The sequence below is a fragment of the Psittacula echo genome (assembly GCF_963264785.1).
Source record: "Psittacula echo genome assembly, chromosome: 23".
In the NCBI taxonomy this organism is placed as follows: domain Eukaryota; kingdom Metazoa; phylum Chordata; class Aves; order Psittaciformes; family Psittacidae; genus Psittacula; species Psittacula echo.
Window position 1 is genome coordinate 466,290 of NC_137748.1, and position 10,138 is coordinate 476,427.

At 57.6% G+C, this 10,138-nt stretch overlaps 1 protein-coding gene across 1 annotated transcript; it reads right to left on the reverse strand.

Annotated features, from left to right (window-relative positions):
- Positions 1-6,476: 6,476 nt before the first annotated feature.
- On the reverse strand, positions 6,477-8,124 carry CYB561 (cytochrome b561; the record flags this gene model as incomplete). The annotated part of the gene is made up of 5 exons (XM_080633338.1): positions 6,477-6,675; positions 7,249-7,406; positions 7,481-7,584; positions 7,657-7,755; positions 7,923-8,124. 5 exons carry the CDS (start codon positions 8,122-8,124, stop codon positions 6,477-6,479), a joined length of 762 nt encoding a protein of 253 aa, XP_080489464.1.
- Between the last annotated feature and the right edge of the window lie 2,014 nt (positions 8,125-10,138).

Below are 10,138 nucleotides of genomic sequence, written 5' to 3' on the forward strand. Positions count from 1 at the left end.
TCATGTTTTCAGCACACACACTTCCAAGCTTGATTTCCATGCATATTATTATTATTATTATATTATTATTATGATTATGATTTCTCTTTGGTAGCTACATGACCAAGTTTCTCCGGTACTTTGTGTGGTGGTCAGACAGCCATGCACATGCTCCAGCCCTTTCGTTCCCCAGCTGACCGTGAAGCCAACAGCAGCCGAGCCAGTATCGTTTGCCCAATTCCAGCTAAGTTTCCAGCCGGGATACCTTAGTGCGTGGTGCGGGGTGGCCCCGAATCTCCCCTCTGCAGCGGGAGGTAACCAAGAGACAATCGCGTTCAATTTAAGTTGGTTTCTTTTGTCCTGATGAGCTCTTACTCAATTCTGATGGGCATTCCTAGCGGGAGCAGAGCAGGGATCACAGGAGCCTTTCCCAGGGCTGCAATCTTGGGCATGTCAGCCAGGTCAGTTGACTCTTTGTCCCTCAAAGAGCAAATTACCCACAGCGAGCAGGGGCCCGATGTGTTTTAACACCGAGTAGCTATGCACAATCACCGTCCTGCTTCATCTGGTGTAGAGCATTTCAATCCGAATTGGATTCAGTGGATTCCTGCACTATTTAATCCAGCAGCAGCCAGAAGGGGTGGGATCACGCTGTGCTCTGCTGCTTGGCAAACTCCCTGCTGGGTGCCTCCGCACTGATTGGCTCTGGGGCATTTTAAAGGCACTGGTTGATTAGAGTTAGCCCGTTGTATGCCTTGTAATTAGTGAGGGACTTGGCCAGAAACCTCTTGCATGTGAACTGGGATGGCAACACTTAACTTGGTGAGCAGACGACTGCACCTCACACACAGCACCGTGTTTCCACTGGGACAGTTTGACATTGGGGGTTTCATTTGGTGGGGTTTGCAAGGAAAAACAAAAAGCTCGCTTAGAAAGTGGGATTTGAGGAGGAAAATTGCAATTTTTAATGCTTTATAATGTATTATTTTGATGATGAGGCTGCATGAGGTGGCACGATGGTTCCCAAGGCAAGAAGGCTCCTTCTGCAAACCCACCCAGGCAGCATCCCCTGAGAGCCGGTGCCGTAGCGAGGGATGCACTCCAAGATCCATTCCCAAAAGTTTGGAAAGCAGTTGCCGTGTTCCATATCTGTACATGGTAGAGACCACATTCTCCTTTTTAAGGAGCTGGAGTTAAAAGAGAGCTATTTATAATTTATTTATGTGATCTATTTGTTTAGTTGGTTTTCCTTTTTTTTTTGAGTCGAATGCAAATCCCATTGGACGGTGGGAAAAGGGGGAGCAGTTCCAAAATCCGTTTTCATGGGATTTTCCATTCTCTGTCAATTTTTCTCTGACTTTTTTTCCGGGGGGGGGGAACTCTCTTTACAGACTCATTGATTGCTGCTGGGTTTGAAATCTGCCTTTTCAGTTGCAGAGAGGGAAGGGAGGGATGAAGAGGGGGGAGAGCGATAACTGTAGCTTGTTTTAAAGCAAATTAGTGCCTGTTGCCTGATGCTGAACCTCCCTCGTGTCAGCTCTTGAGAGTGATGTCAGTGCTGAGCAGCAGTTGGGGTGTTTCCAAAGGGCTATGCGAATAGATTGCAAGACTTCTCAAACCAAACCATGGGGTCCAGCCTGGTGTAAATGAGCAGATCCCCAGCACTGCATCCGTGCAGCTCCATCCATTTACATCAGCTCAGGACTTGGTCTGAAACTCTTTAAGCTGGCTTCAATGGGGCTGTTTCGGTTTCTTTCTGTGTGTGGATCAGCACATCTTATTGCTCTCCTGTGCCTGGGATGCGCACACCTTGGGGTGACAGGGGCTTGTGTCTCACAGACATGCGCAGGGGGTGTTTCCTCTATAGGCTTTGGCGATTTTGGTGCTCTTTGGGGCTGTTTGGTATTTGTCCAGTGCATTTGGGTTGAGGTTGCTGTTTTCTTTCTCGAGGTGCATCCCAGTGCTGACTCTTTGCTTCCTTGCAGGGCTCTGTAGAGCAGGGGGGTAAGACTGGGAGACCCCTTGGTAGGGCAGGCTCCCCGCGGCTGTGGGGACATGCAGCTCCTTGCACTGTTCCTCTCCTCGCAAAGAGGGTGGGAAGGGCTTTTTTGTTCCTTTCCTCTCTGTTTTGAAGCAACATGTTCTGCTTTGTAAGGAATAACCCATTTCTTCCCCGCACACAGTGCACCTGTAGCTAGGACGTGGCTATCCGTGGGTCTGGAGTAGTCGCTTTGCTCAGTGCCTCCCATCCTCCAGCTTTCTGAGCCAGTGAGTAGCTTCCTCCCTTTAGGTGCTTCTTTGAAAGGAAAAGGGAACCAAATTCAGCCCCATCCCTGTTGTTCACGTCCAGGCGAGGTTCTCTCCACCAGGATGCAGATGGGATGGTGTGGGAGCGGTGATGGAGCCTATGCTTTGCTTTCCCTATTCACTGCCTCGTGCTCCCAGTACTGTCCTGGAGCATCCCCTCCCAGCGCTTCTGTGTGTAGCTTTTGGGTTGATGAAGATGTTTTAAGGGAAAAAGACAACAGCTCACACTTGTAACACGAACACCAAGCTGCAGGAAGGCTTCAGTGCTGCGGTGTGCAGGTTTGTTCACAATAGCACGTGCTCACATTCCTCACAGGATTCTTGCACTAATGGTTTTCCATCTGTTTTCCCTGTAAATGGGTGCACTTTACTGTTTGTTACTATGAGAAATACTGGCTGTTTAAGCGTGAGTAGTGTCTTCATTGGAGAAATAGCAAAGCAGCTCTTGTCTCTTCGTGTATTTTTCACAAAGGAGGAAAAACAAAGAAACAAAGCAATGAGTCCGGCCATTTTATAGCACAAGAACTGACTCTTGTGTATAAGCATCAACAGGTTGAGTGATTTTTACCTACAAAATGATTTGCAGTGGCTTTAAAGCACTTCCCCAGCAATTCTCTTAGGGAGGGTTGAGGCGGGGTGGCTGCTGTGGTACCCAGGTGAATAAGGAGCACACCTCTCCCTGGAAAAGCCATTCCCCGTGTCCTCAAAGTCAGGCTTTGGATTCGGCAGGGAGGAAGAGCAGAGGTGGTTCTGTGCTGTGCTGTTGTGCGTGGTCCTGTTGGGAAGCGCGCTGCTGTCCCCGTGGCTCGGTGGAGCTCACTGATGTCTCTTCACCTTCTCATCTCTGCTGTCGGTCTGACAAGCAGGCTGCCTTGTGGGAGCATGTGCAGAGTTTCAGACACGGTGCTGCCTTGTCCATCCATGCTGTGTATTTAATTACTCTTGGAGTAATTAAGATGTGGGATGATGCCAGCAGCGCCTCTGTCCCCTCCCTGGCTGCAGTGGCACCGCTGGCAAGCCCCTGTCTTGAGAGTGAGGAGGATTCTTGGGTGCACCAAGGAAAGCAGGTTCTTGCTGACGTGGAAACCTCCAGGTTTGGTTCCTGGGGCTCGTTGGGTGGCGATGCTGAAGCCGACCCATGTATTCAGGTGTCCTTCCCACCGGGTGTCTCTCATCCTCTGCCCACAGCTGGAATCTTCCCTCTCAGCTTGGGGTGTCCATGTCTGCCGTGGCCCGCAGTGGGGATTCACCGGCTCTTGGTCTCCCAGGCTGGGAGGCTGCTGGGAACAGCGTTGGAGGGCTCTGGAAATGGTTGTTAGTGCTTTGTAAAGGGAGGGTTTTACCAAGACACATCCCTCAGGATTGGGCTCTGGAGGCGAAGGCACCGCACAGCCTGAGCCGCCTGCTCTGCATCACTGCTGGAGAGGGCACAGGCTGTGCCAGGCAAGGCGCTCTCTGTCCTCCCACCCGTCCAGCTGGTGCCCGCAGGTGGGTCCGGCCGAGCACTGAACCCTTGGGGGTGTTTTCCTTTGACCTGGCTGTAAAGGAAAACCTCTTGGCGAGGGTGAACGCCGCGTGTGCGGGTGACAGACACCTCAGCCACGCTTGGGTTAGGTCTGGAGCCAGGGTGGCTGCAGCGATCCTGTCCCCTCGTGCAAAGGCCGCTGTACATTCAGGGTGACCCAGAAGAGGTCGAGCTCAAACCCAAGTGCCAGCTCCGCCTTACCTAGAGAAACAAGCAAGCCAGTGTGCCTCCTCTTCCTCGCCAAGGGGGGTCCGCAGCGAGCTGATGCAAGCTCCTTGCTGGTTGTACTTTGCTTTTAGCCTTGGGAATTCAGGATAACTCCTCTATTAATGGTGTTTAACCAAGGGCTTAGGGGAAGAGCTGTGGTACCCGCCAGGACCTCTGCAGAGAAATGCCTTCACCCCGTGCTGGTTGCTCTGTGTGGGTGCACGTTGGACACAAAGCACAATGGTTGAGAGTGAATCTGTGATTTTATTTTTCAGATGTGTGTGAATAATTGCTGGGATTTTCCTTCCTTTGCGTTCAATCAAACTCTTTTTTCTAATACAAACCACTAAGGGCTCAATTCTTTAGCAAGATGCGTTCGTGTCCAACTCCTGACTGTGCAGCTGGATCCCACCTCAACTCTTACAGCCCGACCCGAGGGAAACCACAGCGCGACCGTCACCGGGAGAGCCAACAGACACCAAACCCACCCGCTGCATCCTTCCCTCCTGCTCATTTCCGACCCGTCACGGTACTGGGGAGGCAGCAGCCAGGTCCCATCCGCCGGGATCGCATCCCCTGGCTGCTGTGCCAAAAGACTTTGTCCCTTCCGGGTGATGCTGGGTGGGTTGGAAGCCTCGTGCCCAGGGACTGGGTCGCTGCCTCGCTGTGCTCTAACAGACCCGGGGAGCAGCACCGTGCGCCACGTCAAGCCTGTTCTGTTGCCACACCGATAACCCAGAGACTCCGTGGACTCTGCCGGCCCTGTCCAAGCCTTTTCTTTCCCATAGTGTTGCATTCAGCGTCCCGTCTCCCTTCTGTCTTCACGCCCGTGAGGAGCTGAGTTTGGTACGGACACGCGCAGTCCACACACCTTGTGCTTTGTACAACTCCCTGGCTGCCATCCTCCGAGACACTTGCTGGGAAGATCTTTAAGACACTTCACAGTTTTCCTTTAGCTTTTCTATAACTCCGATGTAAAGGACTTCCTCTCTCTGTACAGTATATTATTATTCAGTGCATGTTCTGTTCTCTCTACCGATATATTGAACACCACACAGTTGTGATATTGTGCAGTGGGAAGAGCAGCCCCTGCCGACAGCGGAGGCTTTTGCCTCTCATGTATAAGGAAAGAAGACGACATATTTTTTCCTTTGCTGTATTTGCTTGAGCAGAGTTTTCTTGTCTGTACATGTGAGCTGTGAGATAGATGTGAAAAGTTCAAACGAATGCATCCCCCCCCTCCCCGGCCCCCAATGTATACAGGTTGTAATCTGTACAATGAAACTGTATGTATGAACAAATGTACTTATTTATAAATGGTTAACACTTGGAGACGGCGTCCGGCCTGGGGTTCTTCCCATGCGGGCCATAGAACCACTGAAGGGTTTGGGTTGGGACCTTCAGCTCCATCCAGCCCATCACCCCTTGTCCTGTCCCTCCCCAGCATCCCTGTAGCTCCCTTCAGACACTGGAAGCTGCTTTGAGGTCTCCACGCAGCTTCTCTTCTCCAGCCTGAACAGCCCCACAATGTTCTCAGCCTGGCTCCATACGGGAGCTGCTCCAGCCCCTGAGCATCCTCGTGGCCTCCTCTGGACTTGCTCCAACAGCTCCATGTCCTTCTTATGGTGAGGAAAAGACCTCGGGACATCAGGGCAGCACCAGAGGCCGGCCTGGCTGTCGCTGTGTGGGGATGGGGAGCCCTGGGAGCAGGAGGGGATGGAGGCAGCGCTGCTGCTGCCTTTACCAAATGGGTGTTAATAAAACAGGACAGGGAATTGTGTCATTGGGGCTGCTGAGCCAGGCTGGATGCGCAGTGGGAGACTGGGGGACATGGGACGTGGCTTGGAGCAGGGGCTGCGTTTGCTTTACAGCACTGGGATACAGGAGATGAGGGCAGTGGGTCCCCTCCACTTCCATGAGGACATCCAAGACCCCTGTGCTGTTATCTCTGGACATCCCCTGGAGATGCCCCCATGGACACCACGCGCTGCAGTGCCCATTGCTCAGCACAGGACAATCCCATCCCAAACACCCCCCTGCCCTCCCCAGCCCCTTGGACCATGACAGGATGCGAGACGGGAGGAGGACAGGGTTGACTGCAGACATTTATTAGGCTGAGAGCACCCACAGAGCAGACGACGGCATCGCACGAGAGGAGAACGCTTCGGACACAAAGGTGCTGAACGTGCACAGACCCCGGCGTCGTTCCAAGCCCCCACGTGTGGCCAAGCCCAAAGCTCCCACTCCTGGTCCCCTGGGCAGAGCCAGCCCCTGCCTGTGCCCAATGGGGCTGGGGGCAGGCTCAGGGGCTGCGTAGGGCAGGGCTGAGGAAGATGAAGGCCAAGCGAGGCTGAATCCAGCGTTACAGCAACAAGCGCATCCTTCCCCAGTGTCCTCATGCCCTGAGCCGGGCAGAGCCCCAGGGCACCGGGGAGGCATCCCATAGGAGCCAGGGGCATCACTGGCTGCCACCACCAGGGCTCTCCCCCTCCGTCAGGGTCTTGAAGTCCATGGAGAGGGCCAATTCCTCGGCCAGGGGCGGGCGCTTCCACTCATCCCGGGTCAAGACGTAGCCCACCACGAGCCCGAAGGCCACCAGCAGCACCCCCAGGGTGTTGGCCAGGACGCCCTCGGGCACAAAGCGGCTGTAGGAGTCCCTGTGGGACACATTGGGATGCTCAAGCCAGTGGGGATGGGGATGGATCTGGCCCGGCCCTGCCTGGGACCCCTCAGCATCCGCTGGGCACACACCATGGGGAAGGGCCCTTTCCCCGCAATCAGAGCAAGAGGGAAGTGCCCAGGTGCTGTTTGCTTTGGCGGCAGCAGAGGAAGGTGGTGGCAATGTCCTATACCAGGGCTATAGGCAGCCCTGCCAGATGTGCTCCCCCAGCCAGAGGGAGGTGGCTCCTGGGGTGCCCCATAGCTGTGTCCCCATGGAGACCCCAATGTGCATCTGGAGCACATCTGGAGCTACCAGGGCGGAAGCCTCGGGGACAAGAGCAGCCTGAGGGGTTCTGAAACCAGAGAGAGGCAAGGGCACATCCCCATCCACCAACCACTGCAGGATCCAGCCCTTGTTAAAACATCCTCTGGGCAGTGACTCAGCGGCAGCAGAATTAAAGGCCTTGGAGAGGGGAGATTTAACAGCCCCAGCCTGAGCAGGGGCCAGGCTCTGCCCATTGGGCTGCAGGGGAGCCTGGGGTCTAGAACCCCGCGGCCCCATCACCAACCTGATGTTGAAGAGCAGCATCTCGGTGATGCCCAGCAAGCAGGTGGCGATGGAGAGGGCAAAGAGGGCGATGCCGATGAAGATGTGCTGGGGCTTGTAGCGGCCACGCAGCGAGAAGGAGGCACCGGGGAGCAGGAAGAAACCACAGCCCAGGAGCCACTGTGGGGCACGGGGATGTTACAGGGAGCAATGTGGGGTGCCGGGAGGGTGCTCAAGGTGTCCCCAGCGCTCACCTGCAGGAGGTAGAGCACGAAGGCGGCCATCCCGCACCAGCTGTGCAGGCTGTACATGTTGGGGATGCCCTTGGCCCGGTGGGACTCGAACACAGCGATGATGCCTGCGGAGAGGAGCCCGTTACCACCAGGGCCAGACCCATCCCTATGCACCCACCCCGGACCACAGCACGCACCAACGAGGGCGATGAGCAGCGCCAAGCCATGGAGCAGCGCGTGCAGCGCCTTGGTGGATCGCTTGGGCTCGTTCCTGAACACCCGGTACACGAGGAGAGCTGCCCGGAGAGAGCCCGTCAGCATCCATGGGGGTCCCCCACCTCCCCGGGCTGCTGCGGGCACGGAGATGGGGGGGGGGGGGGTGGTCCTGGAGCATCTTCCCCGGTCCCCGTTGGTGACCGCTTTGTCCCGTTCCCTCCCCGCTGGGCCCCGCGGTGCCGCTCACCGTCACCCTGGAGGAAGACCATGCCCAGCACCATGCACAGCGGGTGCACGTTGAGCTGCAGCGCGCTCTGCCAGGCCACGCCGCCGCGGTAGCGGCCGAGCCAGGCCCCCGTGGTGAGCAGCAGCGTCAGCCCCAGCGCCTGCGACACCGCCACGTACGCGGAGAGCCCCGCGGGGCGGGCGGGCGCCGCGGCCCCGTCCATGCTGCGGGGGGCAGAGGGGAGCGAGCGCTGGCGGCCGGGGCCCGCTGCGGGCAGCGCCCGGCTCCGCCCTCACCTGCCGCGGGGCCCGGCGCTCCCTGGGGCCGCTTCCTGGGGCCGCTGCGTCACCCGCACCCGGAGGTGGCGCCGGGTTCCTGCCCCTGCTGCCTGCTCCTGCCCAGAGCCTGCACCAGCCCCGACCCCGGGTCCTGTCCTCCAGCCCCAGCCCCATCCCCTCCATCCCCATCCCTCCATCCCTGTCCCCATCCCTCCATCCCCATCTCTCCATCCCCATCCCTTCATCCCCATCCCTCCATCCCCATCCCTCCATCCCCATCCCCATCCTTCCATCCCCATCCCTCCATCCCCATCCCTCCATCCCTGTCCCCATCCCTTCATCCCCATCCCTCCATCCCCATCCCTCCATCCCCATCCCTCCATCCCTGTCCCCATCCCTTCATCCCCATCTCTCCATCCCCATCCTTCCATCCCCATCCCTCCATCCCTGTCCCCATCCCTTCATCCCCATCCCTCCATCCACATCCCTCCATCCCCATCTCTACCCGTCCATCCCCATCCCTTTATCCCCATCCCTGTCCCTCCATCCCCATCCCTCCATCCTTGGCTCCATCCCTCCATCCCCATCCCTCCATCCTTGGCTCCATCCCTCCATCCCCATCCCTCTATCTCCATCTGTCCTCTATCCCCATCCCTCCATCCGCATCCCTCCATTCCCATCCATCCTACTCCAGGCCCATCTCGTGGCCCACCCTTGCCCATTCCCCAGCCCACCCATCCCTGGAGCCCCACAACAACCGCCCCAAACCCTGCTAGGGGAAGGCAGGGCAGGGATGATCACCTTTGAGACCCCCCCTCTATGACCAAACCGGTATCCCTTGGGGTTATGGGGCTGCGCAAACCCTCGTGCTGGGCAGGGAATGGACACATGGTGGTACCCAGCCCCACAGAGCCCTGCCCCATGCCCCCCACAACCCACCTGTACCCGCGTCCTGCTTTGTGCTGGGTTATCCCTGGGGATCAGCGCTGCCACTTCACCTGCTTCCGCTTCAACCAGGACCAATGTCCCACCTCTGCCCCAGCCCCACTGCGGCTGCCCCTGGGGAGGAGCACCCGGCAGCCAGACCCACGGTGCTGCCAGGACTGGGGGGAGCTGGGGAAGCAGGGGGGGATGCATTTGGACCACGCACACACTTTGTTCCCAGCCACCTTTATTGGATCAGCCGGATAAGTGAGTTAAGGGAATTGGTTTATCCCATTAGGTTGCGCTGCAAAGGCGGCCTCATCGCCTGGGGCCATGGGATGAACACAGGGTTCAGGCCAGGGTGATGGGCAGAGAGAGGCACCCTCTCCCTCCTGCACCACAACAGCCCCCCCGGACCCTCAGCACTGCCATGGAGCCGCTGGTTCCAATGAGAATCCCAATGTGTACCCATCCTGCCAGATGCAAACATCTGGCCCTGAGCACAGGGGGGCACCCCCGCCCCATGCTGAGGATGAGGGATTGGGACTAACCCCCCCCAGCCACATCATCCCTAAATCCATCCCACCAAGTGCTGGGAGAGCCGGAGGCAGCTGCGCCCTTCGGAAAAGCCATCCCATGGTGGGTCCCTGCCTGTCCCCTGCCAACCCCACATCTCTGCCCCTCCATGCCCAGTCTCTGCTCTCTCTGCTGTTGACGGGGGCTCATGCAGGGGATGGGGCTCATCCAGCTCAGGGCTGGGGGGTTCTGAGCGATGCATTGGAGGGGGATTTGAAGCAGCCCCCCCCGAGCCCCCTTTCGTGCCCCCCAAACCTACCTGTGGGTGCCGGGAGGTGCCGCCTGCGCCGGGCCCAGCGTGACAGCGTCTGAGGCAGGGATGCGGCCACCGCGTTGCCGTGGCAACGGAGGATGGAGTGGGGGGAGCAGCGCCCCGGGCATGCTGCGGGGGGGGGGGGGGGGGGGCGGTGTTAATTGGGCCACGTTAATCACCTGCACTCATCAGCAGCACTGGGGAGG